Source organism: Jaculus jaculus, chromosome 10 (assembly GCF_020740685.1).
Source record: "Jaculus jaculus isolate mJacJac1 chromosome 10, mJacJac1.mat.Y.cur, whole genome shotgun sequence".
NCBI lineage: Eukaryota > Metazoa > Chordata > Mammalia > Rodentia > Dipodidae > Jaculus > Jaculus jaculus.
In genome coordinates, this window is record NC_059111.1 from 4,604,060 (window position 1) to 4,620,276 (window position 16,217).

The window sequence follows — 16,217 nt, forward strand, 5'->3', positions numbered from 1 at the left end:
AAATAGTTGCATTGGCTACTCAAGGGAGGGAGAATTGCCTTTGGGTGGATATACTAACCAGCAAGTACTTACACGATGAGTTGAAAAAGAAACAACTTTCTTGAAATACAGAATAATAGGAACATAAGGACCAAGTCTCCCTCAGCCCAAGATCACTAAATTCAGCAGATAGTAAGTAAAGCATTTTATATTGTAGGTGAATACTATGAGGTGAGATGGGCAATGTTTCTCTAGGGGAAATGTATCCTATCTCTCTTGGACTAGAAAGCCAATTAAAAATAGACTTTTATACAGGGATGATACATTGCTTTATAAAGATTAATTCATTGTGATATGAAGGATGGATTTATAGTGTAAGAGTGACAGGAACTAGAATGTTCTAGGAAGATAAACTATATAGATCCACTTACGATGAAATTGGGCTTGGATTAGGGCAAGAGGAGCCAGATTGCAAAGTAATGGAAAGCAGAGAACTTTCAAGAAGTGTGGTGGTAAGACAGAGAGCAAGCTGGCACCATAGGCGAGTGGCTGGGGGAGAAGCAAAGTCCTACAGTTTCACTTCTCCCAGAGGTGCGGGCTTCTGTGAGATTTTTAGTCAGCAGTAGGCTAGCTGTGGTGGTTTGCTTGAAAATTGAAGTGTGTAAGTGAAAAGCTAAAACAGCTTTGACTTGTCAGTGCTCCTGGGTAGCTAGTTCATTGTGCTTTCTCTCCTGTAGCACACTTGTTTGTTATTTGTTGTTTTTATTTTTGAGAGGGGGTAAAGGGTATTAGTCGCTAGGAGTTCTAATGCACAAATTAGAAAGGACACACAAATTTTGAAATAGTATTTTATGCCTCTTGATCTCAGGTACAAAACACGAGATGAAGCAGTTAAATAGCAAAGCAAGACAGAAGGGCAGAGCATTAAAGTAAGTGTTTTCTGTATATTGATTATGTTCCCATTGACCTCTGTTTTGTTATGCAACTGCTCCTTCAGAATGTTCTAAATGTGAAAAATACCATGAGTGAGAAAAGGGTGTATTTTAAAGTTAGGTTTAAATAAATCTTGAGAACAAATGTGACTTGTTACTTTTAGTGGTATTCAAAAACAGTGCCTACCTATAAAACTGTATCTATATGTTCTAGAGTAAGATAAAACAGAATGTGGTGATGTAAGTGCCTTTAAATATCTGCCAGCAGGTCTGTAAGGTGAAAGAGATCACACTGATTAACTGTCCATTGCTTTAAGGCCATTTCTGTTTTTCAGTCTAGCCACTCTTCCTGAAGATAGGCGGCTGAGATATTCTACCATAGGTCCGTCTCTCACCTCACTTTGGGTCTCACTTCATCTCTCATGTCTATTACATCTCCCCCCCCCCCCGGCTTTTGGGTTTTTTTAATCTTTTTTTTTCTGTTTGTTTGTTTGTTTGTTTGTTTATTTATTTATTTATTTATTTATTTATTTATTTATTTGAGAGCGACAGACACACAGAGAAAGACAGATAGAGGGAGAGAGAAAGAATGGGCGCGCCAGGGCTTCCAGCCTCTGCAAACGAACTCCAGACGCGTGCACCCCCTTGTGCATCTGGCTAACGTGGGACCTGGGGAACCGAGCCTCGAACCAGGGTCCTTAGGCTTCACAGGCAAGCGCTTAACCGCTAAGCCATCTCTCCAGCCCCTTTTGGGTCTTTTAAAAAAATTATTTATTTATTTATTTGAGAGCTACAGACACAGAGAGAAAGACAGATAGAGGGAGAGAGAGAGAATGGGCGCGCCAGGGCTTTCAGCCTCTGCAAACGAGCTCCAGATGCGTGCGCCCCCTTGTGCATCTGGCTAACGTGGGACCTGGGGGAACTGAGCCTCGAACCGGGGTCCTTAGGCTTCACAGGCAAGCGCTTAACCGCTAAGCCATCTCTCCAGCCCATGTCTATTACATCTTTGTCAGGGCTGACCTGACCTTCACAACTCTACCCCTTATTTCCTTTAATATTATCAAGTACAGGGCTAAGGACATAGCCCCGTAGTAGAGCCTAACATGCTCAAAGACCTAGCTTCAGTCCCTCAGTATCACCATAAAAAAACATGGTACCAAGCCAGGCGTGGTGGTACGTGCCTTTAATCCCAGGACTCAAAAGGCAGAGTTTCAGGTCAACCTGAGCTAGAATGAGACCCTACCTCGAAATATTAAAGGGAAAAAAAATGGCACCAAACAAGTGTGTGGAGTATACATCTTTTGACAGACTATAGATTCCTAACTCTTAGCAAACAAGAAGCCTTAGTTCTCCAGATCTATTTAAAAGTCTTATATACTTAGCAGAGTAGTTAGGAGACCTAAATGAGTCTAATGTCAAAGACTTATTCATGTCTGACCTATTCGTGTCACTTTCCTTTGTGATCTACTTATGTTGTCACACATTCTTGTGGTTATTCTGAGAATAACAGCTTCAAGTATTTCCCTTCAACATATTAAACCAATGATGCTTCAGCCTTCCTCTCATCAGAGGAAGTAGTTACCTTACTGTGTCCATGTACTGGTCAGCCTTTGCTGACCCCTTAGTTGTGTAACATAATAAGGCATCTGTGTGATATTCCATACATAGAGCAGAGTGTGTTCTTGCTGTTTAAGAACTTATTTTGTTGCAAAGCAATAAAATATCAGCTGTCCTGGTGGTGTATTTCTCAGGACTGTGTCATTAGGTGATTTCATCCTTGTGCCAGCATCACAGAATGTATTTACACGAACCTTACGTTATAGCCGACTACATAACTAAGTGATAAGCCCTATTGTGCTTATAGGCTTCAAGCCTAAACAGCATATTACTACATCAGAACTGTAGGCAAATTTAGCATGATGGTCAAAATTGTGTATTTACACATGTCTAAACATAAAATAGGTACAACAAAAATACATGTAAAAGACAAAAATGGTACATCTGCTTAGGCATTGTGATTGGAGCTCATAGGGTTAGAAGTTGCTTGGAGTGAATCAATGAAGAGTGAGTAATCATGAAGGCCTAGGGCTTTATCATGCAGTACTGTAGTTTTTATAATATACTTAGACTGTAGCAAATTGACTTAATTTTTAAAAAAAAAACATTTTTATTTATTTATGTGAGAGAGGCAGAGAATGGGTGTGCCAGGGCCTTAAGCTGTGCAAAGGAGCTCCAGATGCATATGCTACCATGTGCATCTGGCTTTATGTGGGTCCTGGGGAAATTGAACCTTGGTCTTTTGACTTTGCAGACCAAGGCCTTAACCGCTAAATCATCTCTCCAGCCCCTAAAATATTTTTCCTTTGCTTACTGCAAGCATTTTTTTTTAAATTTAAAACATTCTTTATCTTCTTGACTTTCATAATGCTTAGGTCAAAACAAAGTTGCTATGCAACTATACAAAATGTTGTCTTTATAGTTTTATTCTGTATTTTTTTGTGTTTTAACAATCGATGTATATATATTTAAAACATAAGACAGACATAACGCCTTACCCAAGGCCTCCTTAGGGGCCAGATTGTCAGTGTCACTGTCTTCCATTTCTGTCCTGGTCTACTGGAAGGTATCAAGGAAGTAGCATGCATAGGCTTTTCTTCTCCTTTGGAGTAGAGGCTACATTCTGGACCCTCCTAAGGACCTGGCAGAGGCTTTTACTGAGAAGTTATATACTTGATGGTTCCTTCCTTGCAGTTTTCACTCCTGTGGTGGTTTGAATAGATGGCCCCCAATATATTCAGTTTTTTATTTGTTTGTAGTTTGAGTCTGCAGCCACCTGGCTGGAGGCAGTGTCACTGGGTGGATCTTAAGGTGTGGTGGTGAGTTTCAGATTTCAATCTAAAGATAGGCTGAGAACATATAAAGATATGCAGAGAACAAAATAAAGTTCATACATGTAACAAAGCATGAGGGCTCCTCCAAGCAGGACACATGTGGGAGGTGCCTAGCTGGAGTTCTTGAAGTGTGCTGTTCTGGGTGGCTTTCGGCTTATACTCCCCCCCCCCCCCCTTCTCTGCTTGGTCCTGTGAAGGCAGGCCAGCTTCTTCTGCCATTAGGGAACTTCCCCTGTATCTGTAAGCTTCAATAAATATCCCTTCCTCCATAACTGTGCCTGGTCTGGAAGTTTATCTCAGTGAGCCTGAAGCTGTCTGCTACAACTCCTAAGCCCACAATACACTGGGATATACATTCCTTTCAGCAAAAAACTGTTGGTGTTGCAGTCCATGCTTTCAAACATTTTTAGAACTTAGGGATTCTGCAAAAGCTTAATGAACAATATGTTCTGTGCTCCAAAACATTTCTGTATTTTTATTATTTTTTCTAAAATTTATTTGAGAGAAGGAGGAAAGAGAGTGAGAGAATAGGTACACCAGGTCTTCCAACCACTTCAAACAGACTCCGGACGCATGTACCACAGTGTGCATCTGGCTAACCTGTGTCCTGGGAATCACACCTGGGTCCTTTGGCTTTGCAGGCAAATGCTATAACTACTAAGCTATCTTTCCATCCCCTCAAGTAATTTTTTTTTTTAAATATATGAGAGAAAGAAAAAGGCAGAGAGAAGAAGAGAGGAAGAGACTAAGCATGCCAGGACCTCTAGCCACTGCACACGAATTCCAGATGCTTGTGCTCCCTTGTGCATCTGGCTTACATGGGTCCTAGAGAACCAGGATCCTTTGGCTCTGCAGGCAAACGCCTTAACTGCTAAGCCTTCTCTCCAGCCCCAAGTAATTTTTTTTTAACTAGACTAGTTGTCTTGTGTGATTTAAGTTTTACATAATTTGTCCGTTGCATTCAGTTTTTTTATGCCTTTGTTCATAATACAACCTTTTCAATATATATATATTTTTTTCCTTTTCAATATTTTCATTAGTTATTTGTGTTACAGTGCCCCAAACCTAGCAGTTTAAAATTCCACATTTGTTTCTACCATTTCTGTGAGTGAGGAATTTGGCATAGCTTAACCTGCTTCAAGATGTTGCATAGTACTGTAGACTGGGGTTTCATTTGAAGGGCTGTGGAACTCACAGTGTTGCTGACAGGTTTCATTTCCTTTTGACTTGTTGAACTGAAATTCGCTTCCAGGACTTGTTCTGTTTTGTGCCAGACTATAAATTTCGTTTACTCAATAGATCGTTGGGATTCTCATAATTTTTTGCTATCGTGCAATATCCAAGCTGCCTCCAGATTTTTAGATGTGGACATTTTGTAATAGTAGCCCAAAACATGTTCTTTAGCATGATGAAAGTAGGTAACTTCCACTCATGAGGTGTTACTTCCAACATGCCTTCTAGATTGGGCAAGTTCTTCCCTGACTTCTGAAATAAGGATAATAGTTTTCCAGCCAGAATCCAGATTCTGCCAAAGTAGTGGTTTTGAGGTTTCATGAAGTATAACTGATCATCTCAGTCAGCACTTTGCCTTGTCCAGAGACTTGTGGGTGTCCCTGTGATCCTCTGAGAGTATTCACAGGTTAACGTAACTTTCATGATACTACTGAAGGTGACACAGGAAAAAGATAGCTTCTCATAGGTAGTCAGACAGGGACAGAGCTACCCAAGGAGATGCTACCTTGTCTGCCCTGGTAGAATTAGAACTTGCATCTGATGCAGTCTCATCCAACATGGCTGCAAGCAACACTCCCTTGCAGCAACTCAGTGCTGCTTCCTCATCTCAGCACACCTGCTGGGCTGGCCCCTTCTGAGTCAGCATTTTGAGTCTACCAACCAGGCAGGGCTCTCTCCCTTTCACACTTGAGTCTGATGATGAGTCTCATCCTAATTGGAAGTCTCATCCATATAAAGAACCTAACCAGTGTGTAGGTCTTTCCCTCCTCCTTCTAGCCTGGCTCGAAGGTAGAGGGGTGGGGTGACACTTCTGCCTGGGTATTTTCTGCTTGCTTCCTACATGTGTCCTGCTTGGAGGAGCCCTCATGCTTTGTTACATGTATGAACTTTATTTGTTCTCTGTGTCCATCATCCCCTCTTAATCCTCTGGTCTTTCCGTGAAGGGGGTTTTTTGGTTCTTATTCGTGTCTTCCACGTGTGGGTGTATGTGTCTCCTGCAGAGTCCTGTTACTGAGAGATTTCTCTGTGAAGGAGATTCTGTCTACCCTCTCCCTTTCCAGCCTGGCAATGAGGAGAATTCTTTGGCTTGAACTCCTCCCTAGATGTTAATTCCCCCTATAATAAACCTCATAATTCATAATTTACCTCTCTCAGAGTCTGTTTTATCAATTCTTCGCTAGAAGATAAAGACCCCACATTTGGGGTTCACAGGCCTTCACTGAACCCCCAAATTCTTCATCACTGCTAAAACTTTATTTTTCAATTTCAACCTTCTTTCTTACCTGTACTGTGGAGCTGTCAAGGGGTCTATGGAATATGCTCACTTGTGTTTCTGTGATTTTGAATTTTTCAGGCTAAATTTCTGATTGTAAATATCAGTGGATATTTTCTTCATAAACATTCAAAGGTCTGTGTGGTTTTTGTAAAGTATTGCCACTTAAACTTGTTGGACACTTTCACTTTCCCAGACAGTTCAGATACATACCCTGTAGAGCAGTTTACATCTAAGGAAGGATTGCTGGATTGAGTTTTATCGCCTTGTTGTCTGAAGAATACTATGTTTAAACACTAGAACCAAGGTCATGGAGGGTAGTAAATCATTGAGAATCATGGAGAAGTCCTTCCTGAGAGAACTGTAGATTACAAGTCTAGCTCTTATGCATTCTAGGGGACATGCTACTAGAAGAGTAGAATGACTTGATTGTAACTTTCTCTTTCTGTTTTAATTTTTATGAATTGACATAATTGATTAGATAAATGTATGATTAAGTGAAGTATAATCCTAACTCACAAATGCCTTTCTAAAACCTGATTTTTTTAATCATTATATTAAACTTACTTTTATTGATAATTTCCATTGTTACAGACAATAAACCATGATAATTTCCTTTACTCCCCCACTTTCCTCTTCACAAATCCATATGCATGGGCCACTTTGTGCATCTGGCTTTATGTGGGTACTGGGTAATTGAATTTAGGCTTTGCAGGCATGCACCTTAACTGCTGAGTCATCTCTCCAATCCTTTTCATTTCCTGTTTTATGGAAAAGCTTGAGAGGCATTGGTGTTAGTTCTTCAATGAAGGTCTGGTAAAATTCACCAGTGAATACATCTGGGCCAGGACTTTTTTTTTAGTTGGGAGATTAAAACCTGATTTTTAAGTTCACATTCTATTCTAGTCTGTATTCTTCGTCTTGGTGAATGTGAGCCCTTGGTAGTCACATCCTGCCGTTCTGTTTGTAACTGTTGTTTTGTCCTCTGCCCCAGATAAAGAAAGAAACATCTTCCCTTAATGACACATCTAGAAGAAAGCTAAGTGCTGAGAACATGGGAGAGGAGTGCATTTTTAACTCAGTTCCTTTGATCTTTGTAATAATACAGAGTAACTGGAAAAGTTTCTTTTAACTGCTAAGCCATCTTTTCAGCCCTGGAAAAGTTTCTTTTAAATACAAGCAGTTTCCTTTGACCCTCAGCATTTTGCTATCTGGGTGTATGCTTCAGTTTGCAGTACATTACAAGGTTGTTGTATGTTTTGTATTGGAATGGAGTCATGTAGCTATTTCCATTTCAGTGATACTATTTTTTAAAGTATTTTATTTATCTGCTTTATCTTATTTATTTATTTGCGATGGGGGGCGGCGGGGGGAGATAGTCAGTGAGAATGGGTGTGCCAGGGCCTCCAGCTACTGCAAACGAAGTACAGATGCATGTGCCACCTTGTGCATGTATCTTACATGGGTCCTGGGGAATCGAACCTGGGTACTTAGGCTTCGTAGGCACACACCTTAACCACTAAGACATCTCTCCAGCCCAGTGGTACTATTTTTAATTCCCAAGTCCATATTGTAGACTTTGTATGACATGAAGACACAGTGAGTAGTTCTGGAGGTGTGAGGACATTTGGTTTCAGGTTTCTTGGGCTGCAGTCTTCTCTGCAGGAGGTATCGTACAAGACTGCTTCAGTTTGCTGCCACCTCCCAACAGGAAGAAGATCCCCACTCCCCCCTCAGTTATGGTCTCACTGTAGCTCAGGCTGACCTGCAATTCACTCTGTAGTCTCCAGGTAGCCATGAACTCACAGTGACCCTCCTACCTCTGCCTCTCAAGTGCTGGAATTAAAGGTGTGTGCCAAAATGTCTGGCTGGAAGGAGTTTTAAGGGTACACTGTTAACTGTACTTGATGTTCATTTACTACTAAAAAGATTCTCCCCTTGAATTGTGTTTACTTACTGTCCCCCTGAGGCTACCTGTCCAAGAACATCTAAACACTTGTTGACTGTCTGCTCTTTCAGTCGCTATGTTCCAAAGTGTGTAGTCTTAACACCTGGAGTTGTTTTTTGTTGCCCTTTCCAGCCCTTCTGTCTCATCTCCTGGGCAATTCTGTCTCAGGACATATGTTCTTCACTTTGTATAGATCTTTCATTGATCATTTCAAGTTAAGGTAATTTTAGAGAGATGCAGTCACCACCACATTGCATGGTGGGTTCTAGAGTTAACTATATGGATTCAAATCCCCACCTTGCTGTTTCTTTGAGCTAGAAGCATTCTGTGCTTTTCCCTCATCTGTGGAATGGGAATAATAACTAATTCATGGGGTTTTATGTTTTGAGTAATATCTTCTGTTCAAATTCTATCATATAGTAGCAATTGTATGAGAGAATGAGGGACATTTTGGAAAATACAAGTAAAATAAAAATATCTGAAATTTATTTTAGAGAGGGAGAGAAAATTGGCCAGGGCTTAAACCATTGCAGTTAAACTCCAGATGCTTGGACCACCGTGACTTTGTGCTTGTCTTACCTTTCTGTGTCTGGCTTACATGGGATTTGGAGAGTCAAAGATGAAAATGCTCACTTCCATGGGAGCACAGAATGCCTACTGGCTTGGTCATGGTAGGGTCGGTAAAAGTGATTCCAAGAAAGTAAAATTTTACTGAAACAGCTCTCATTGCCTATCCAGAGTTAAAAATTGGTATTTATTTGCAAGGAGGAAGAGAGAGAGAGAGAGAATATGAATGAATTTTAATGAAAGAATGAGAGAGAATGGGCACAACAGGTCCTCTTGCTACCGCCAACAAACTCCAGAAACATGTGTCTCTTTATGCATATGGCTTTATGTGGTACTGGGGATTGAACCTGGGCCATTAGGTGCTCTTAACCACTGAGCAATCTCTCCAGCCATACAAAATAACAGATGTTTTCATGGCGTCTTTGTTCATGTGTGTCACTATATTCTGTTATTTGTTCTTCCCAACTGATGAGAGGTTCCCCCCCCAACTCATGCTTCTCCTCCCCATACCCACACCCTTCCAGCTCAGAGTTCCACTTTCACTGGTGCTTGCAAAGCTCCAGAGTAATTCTTTTTATTTATTACTTCCTGGTGTAAGGAATTAAACCCAGAGGCCTGCATACTGGCAAGTGCTGCACCATTGAGTCACACCCTCAGGTCCTGTTATAATAACTTAATGTTAATTTAAATATTCAGAGTAAGGGCTAGAGAGATGGCTTAGCAGTTAAGGTGCTTGCCTGCGAAGCCTAAAGACCCAGATTCGATTCTCCAGGTCCCATGTAAGCCAGTTGTACATGGTGATGCATGCGTCTAGAGTTTGTTTGCAGTGGCTAGAGGCCCTGACATGCCCATTTTTTCTCTCTCTCTAATAAGTAAATAAAATCAAAAGAATACATCTTAAATATTCAGAGTGATAGTTTTATATTTGATGATCTTACTGGTTTATTTCCCTTATATTACAAACTTGAAACAACTTTTATTACCATCCTATTTGATGAGATCCATGTTAACCATTGCTTGCTTGGTGATATTTCTTTCTTCTCTATGTAACCACTCTTTTAAGCCAGTATCCTTGTGCATCTGTTCCTCAACCCTTTGGAGGTTACTGCATTCTTCTGCTCTTTGTTCCTTGCTGTTATCATTCTCTTTGTCCTTTTCTATACTCAGCGCCAAATTCTGTGTATAGTTTAGGAGTCTGCTTTGAAACCTCTTATGAATCACACTGTTTCTTTCATCAGTGCTGTGACACACACCTCCCACTAATCATATAGGTGAATGTGTGCAGAGAAAATTTTTTTTACTCTAATTGCATGGAATTTGCCCTAATCTTCATGTATTTCTCACATATCTTCATGTTTATTTATTCATTCCGCTGTTGTGTATTGTGTAAACAATATGGCTAACCTGCAAACACATTTCAGTTAATATTTCTCCAGACTAATACTGCTTCATGATCAAAAATATTTCAATGACTGCTTTTAGGCTGTAATACTTTGTTTGACCCTATGCTAAGAATGGCAGTGGGAAGGATTGGCAGAAACAGTATCCAGATGTATATGAGATAGGTATGTCCCATAGCTCTTTCCAGTATCACTCTTAAGAATACAAGTAAACTTCATGGAAGTTCCTTTTACAACGGAAGCAGTTGCAGGGTTTGGGCAACTATTTAGCTTGGTTGCTAGTCCTTTAGTTGAAGTGACAGCCTGTCTACGAAGAGAGTAAGGCCTGGTTTAGACCCATTACTCTCCTTGAATGGTACCCCAAAGCCTGGATAATGATAAATGTTCAGTGGTTAATGATTTATAGTCTCAGGGGATTCTGGGTGGTTTCTGGTTTCTCTGAGGAAGGACAGTTTTCTTATTGGGCTTCTTAATTCTTCATCTTTACTGTGATGGTTTTAAATTAGCAGAGTACTAGGTATCACATGGAATTTTAATTAACTAAGATTGAATGTCTTGTTTTGAAGCAGTGTGATTTTGGAGGCAATGCAGTACTGTGTGTAAGAAGCTGAGAAACCAAACAGTTTTTAACATCTTTTGTAAAGTTTATACTCCTCCCCTTTCCTCTTTCTTCTGTTAAGCTGTAAGGAGAAATACATGAAGAGCTATTTTGAAAAATCGTTAGCTTTGTTATTTTCATTTTTCATACTTAAAGATTTAAATGAACTATTTCATTGATTTACTTTTCATGTGGCTTGGTTTCTACCAGTTCTAACAGAAATGTAAATAGTTTTTTTTTTGTTAAATATTTGTTTGCCAGTTGTCAAAGGATTTGTTTCCAGTATATTGATTGTGGCTAATAATAGTAGTCATAAATATTATTATTATGAGAATTTTTTTGAGACCAGCACTCATTCTTGCCCAGGCTGACATGGAACTCACTCTGTAGCCTAGACTGGCTTCAGAGCAATCCTCCTTCCTCAGTCTCCAGAGTGCTGGGATTAAAGGTGCATGTCACTGCGCTTGGCTTTATCATGAATTAAAAAAAAAATTTGTATTTATTTGCAAGCAGAGAGAGAGAGAGAGAGAGAGAGAGAAGAGAGATAGAAAGATGGGTGGGACAGGGCCTCTAGCTGCTACAGATGAACTCCAGATGCATGCACCACTTTGTACATCTGGCTTTATCTGGTGTTAGGGAATTGAATTTTGTTCATTAGGCTTTGCAGGCAGGTACCTTAACTGCTGAGCCATCTAACCTGAATCCTTTTTTTAAATTTAAAACCTTTAAAAGAATAAACAGAACACTCTGATGTTCAGTCATTAGAAGTAATGATGAAAGAACTGGTCAGGAATGACCATCTACTTGTGTTTGGTTAGCAGGACTTTTGAATAACCTCTCTAATGCTCTGCTCTGTCCCCTTTCCCCAGGGTTTTACAGACAGCCCTCATTACAGTGACCACCTGAACGACAGCCGATTAGGGGCCCATGAAGGCTTGTCCCCAACGCCTTTCATGAACTCAAATCTGATGGGTAAGTTGGTGATTCTGTTCTCTGATACCTTTGTTTATCCCTTTGTCCAAGAAGGACACATAAGTATCAGGAAAGTGGCTCTGGAGTTGCTAGAGGTATTCCGACTGTTCTTGCTCCCTCATCTTGAGTGACGATCTTAAATGGGGCTTTTTTTTTGGAGCAGTGTTCTTGCTGTTGGGAGGAAGTTTCAGCATCTAACTCTGCTTTGGCAGTGTTTGTGATCACGCACAGCATTCTGTTTGCTGAGCCTGAGAGCCTTCTTCAGAGGTGGTTGTGATTCACTATTTGTTTCACAGGTGTATGTATATGGCATTCAAAAATACAGGACAGTAAATTTAGGCAACTTTTACTTGCATTGGACCATACTTCTTTTGACCCTATTTAATACAAACACTACTACTATTTGATCCTGTATAGAATTTATTTTAAACACGTGGGTTCCTATTAAAGGTGTTTGAAAGCTGTGGTTTGTTTAGTGAAATGTAATTCAGAGGGGAAGCCCTCACCTAAACCTGATCTGTACGTTTTGTGAAGACAGTCCTGTGTATTCAGCCCATTTATTTATTTATTTATTTATTTATTTATTTATTTATTTAATGAATGAATGAATGAATGAATGAATGAGAATGGGCACACCAGGGCCTCCTGCCACACTGTAAATGAACTTCAGACACATGTGCTACCTTGTGGGTACTGGGGAATTGAACTTGGGCCCTTAGTCTTTGCAGGCAAGTGCCTTAACCTCTAAGCCATCTCTCCAGCCCCATTTTTTTTTCTCTTAACTACATGAAGAAGCGTCTTCCTATCTTTCTCAAGTTGAAAAGTACTTCAGTCTGAAATAAGCCCATGTTTTATTTTTTAAAATTTCTCCCAGTTTAGATGTCATTCATATTTATTTTTAAAAATTAAAATTTTTACCTATGCATGTGTATGTGTGCATACATCCCTCGCCCCTCCCCAGTCTCTTTCTGCTGCAAACAAATGCCAGGTAATTGGACTGCCTTTTGCATCTAGCTTTCATGGCTCAGCAGCCTTTGCAAACAGGCTTCTTTAACCGTGGTGCCATCTTCCCAGCCCCACTTTTTATATACAGAACACACACACATACTCACTCACTCTCACTTAGGCTCTTACAAAATCTGATTGTAAAGAATCTTTCCTTTGTAAGTAACATTTTTCTTTTTTATTCTAAAGTTAAGCACCTTGTACAAAGCTTTATTTAATCTGTTGTATAATTGCCATTATGTTCTTTAAACATAGGTTTGTGTCATTAACATTGATTTCATTACTCTGTTTCTCAAGGTCATTTGTATTGTGACCTTAGAATTGTTCCTTTGAGACACAGTCATGCTAACTTCAGTGGGTTACCCAAATCCAAACTCCTGGTGGCCAGATTTTTATAATGGACTTTCCATAGTTTTTGTTCTTTCTCTTTTCTTCTATAGTTTTGAGGAGTCAGAGTTTAATATTCTGGTATGGATTTTATGTATGGTATTGGACAGTTTACGGCCAGAGGGGAAAATAGCTAATCAGTAGTAAACATTGCATTTATCATTAGAAGAGGTGCAAACAACTTACACGGTTTGAAATATGTTAATCCAGTAAAACTTGGAATTTAATTTAGAATGAAGAAGTTATTTGGCCAAGGAAAATTTGTTAATTGATTTAAAAATTTTTTCTGTTTAATTTACCATCCATGTAAAATTGACTAAATACGCCTATATGGCTTAGCAGTTAAGATGCTTGCCTGCTAAGCCTAAGGACTCATATTTGATTCTGTAATACTCATGTAAGCCAGATGCATATGATGGCGTATGCTTCTGGAGTTCATTTGCAATGGCTAGAGACACCCATTCTCTCTGTCTGCCTCTTCTCCCCCCCCCCGACTCTCTGTCTCTGTCTCTGTCTCTCTCTCATGAAATACATAAGTTATTGAAATTAAGCCATATAAATTCCTTTTTCATTATAACTTTCCCAAGTAGCATTTAATTTATATACAAGAATAATCGGGCAGTGAGAGTCGGTGCTTTGTAGCTTTGGGTGGAGCTCAGGCTTGTTACTTGAAACTGTCATTCTAAACTCTGAAGTATCTGAAGCTGCCTGTTTGGTATTTCTGTTCTTACCTGTGGTCTTAGCTTACATGGTGACTCAAGCTCAGTGGAACTGCATCCTTACTACTGCTTTGAGCCAGGATGACCATTAAAGTTGTGGGAGACAGATCAAGAATTACTTGATGTCTAGGAGATATGCATGTTAGTCACTTGTTCTGAGCAGCTGTTAACTAAAAAGGTTTCTGTGATTCAGTTTGAGGTAGAAGCAGTCATGAGCATGTGCTTGCTGGACTCTTAGTTTTCAGAGAATTATTGGAATACTTTTATAAGCATCCATATTCTGTAAAACCCATATCTAACCTTTAAATATGATGATTTGTAAACATTTCTTCACTGGTAAATGAAAGAGATTATATTCATCTGAACTACCTTGTGTAATGAGTCAGGAGAGCTACATAGTCCATATGTTCTTAATTAAATTGTTTTTATTTTATTTTATTTTTACATTTGATCTTAGCCAAAAGGCCAAGAAGTGATTTTAAAAAAATTAGAGGGCTAGAGAGATGGCTTAATGATTAAGGCACTTGCCTGTGATGCCTAAGGACACTATGTTCAAAACTCCAGGTCCCACATAAGCCAGACAAAAAGTGACACAAATGTGCAGTGTTGCACATGCACCACAAGGGGGTGCCCGTGTCTGGAGTTTGGTCACATTGGGTTAAAGGCCCAGGCACCCCATTTTCCCCCAACCCTCTCTTTCTTTGCCTCATTCTCTCTCTCAAAAATAAAATAATAAAAAAATTTGAGACAGTGTCATGTAGTCCAGGCTGTCCTCAAACTCCCTATGAAGCTAATGGATGATCTTGAATTTCAGTCTTCCTGTCTCCATCCTCTCAAGTGCTGGCATTATAGGAAAGCTGTACCATAAGGTGCTTAGGATCAGACTTTGGGCTTCATGCATGCTTCAAGCATTGATCAACTGAGTTCAGTCTTCAGTCCTAGTCATTGAATTTTTAATCACCTAATTTAAAGGAGGAGAAATGCCCTAGAGATCATTATGTTCAAAAGGGATTTAAAAACCTTTGGCAGTATGTGATTTACCATACTGCCCTTTATTGTCAGTAAAAATGATTAAATGAGGCATCTCCATATGGTAACTTTCTCTAAATAATGTGCATGACAATGGCTTTCTTTTGGAAATGAATGTCTCTAAAATTGTAGTGCAGTTTCATAGAGCAACAGGCAAGCTCAACTTGATGTGAGAGAAAATGTTTCTGCTGTTAGATGCCCAAATATATGGATTTTTATAGCACTAGATGGAGTTGCAGTGGAGAATTTGCTTTTCTAGCTTAAACTCCTTTAAGGGTGTTTCATTTGGGGAACTGAAACTGTTAAAGCTCTGCTGGATAGCATTTGGAAATTTTAGAAGCATTTGAACCATTAGTACCTACCTAACTACCCACCAGAGTAGGTACACATGGGTTGATGCCAGGAGTGGCGAGTGCTCAAAAGCAGTAAGGCTAATAGGAGAGTGATACCAAACATTTAGTCATTGCTGTCAGCATTTCAGAACACCATTAAACAGGGGAGGGATAGTACATCTAGGGAATGTTGTTGTTCTGAGTATTCAGCCATAAGCACATTTGCCTGAAGAAATAGTGGATTATAAAGCACCACTGTTTGTGATGTAGCTTTCAAACACTTTAATGCTTGCAAAAATAGAAAATTTTGTCTAACAAGGGCAGATAATGACTCAATAATGAGCAGTTTGTCACAGAAAGTTCAGTTCTGTATATTTGAACTATTTTATATAGTAAGTAAAGCAGTTATTCTGTGTCAGTGTTTCTTTTTATGAATTTCAGAATTATCCTATTGATTTGTCAGTTTCAAGTGAAATACATACATCTTTGGGGGCACATAACTAAATAATTAGCTTCAAACACCTCTGTATTCTTTTAAAGCTTTGAACAAAACTTTGTCCATAGTGAACTGTAGTAGGGTAACATACAGCTTTGGCTGTTTTCAGGCCTCCCTGTTTTGGCTCATTTTTCCACTCTTGGGTCCCTTGTTAATTTCAGTAACTTATTTTTCTTTACTTATTGGTAATTGGTCATATTTTTGGTGATGACAGGACTAGCTTATTAACTGACCATAGAAACGAATTATTGCATGGAAGTACAGACTTCTCATTCCTCAAACAATTCCTACTCTTTACTTGTTACTGCTTGTATTCATTGTTGGAAAGGGTTAAATACAGAGGAAATAAAACATTACATCATCTTGAATTTTTCTTTTCTCTGAGACTCCTAATTACTATCTTTCTGAGAGCCCATTTTGCCTCTAGAGCTATTCTGTGAATAACTCTTGAATGAC

General features: G+C 39.4%; 1 protein-coding gene across 3 annotated transcripts in view; it reads left to right on the forward strand.

The window, feature by feature from the left end:
• The window catches only part of Tcf12 (transcription factor 12), a 312,899-nt gene that overhangs the window by 116,759 nt on the left and 179,923 nt on the right, over positions 1 to 16,217 (forward strand). For 2 of the 3 annotated variants that reach the window (XM_045160124.1, XM_045160125.1), the window contains exon 5: positions 11,691 to 11,793. In XM_045160124.1, the coding sequence (XP_045016059.1) occupies positions 11,691 to 11,793 (103 nt within the window). Of the gene's footprint in view, positions 1 to 847; positions 909 to 11,690; positions 11,794 to 16,217 lie in introns of all 3 variants that reach the window. The other variant, XM_045160126.1, reaches the window with a different exon arrangement.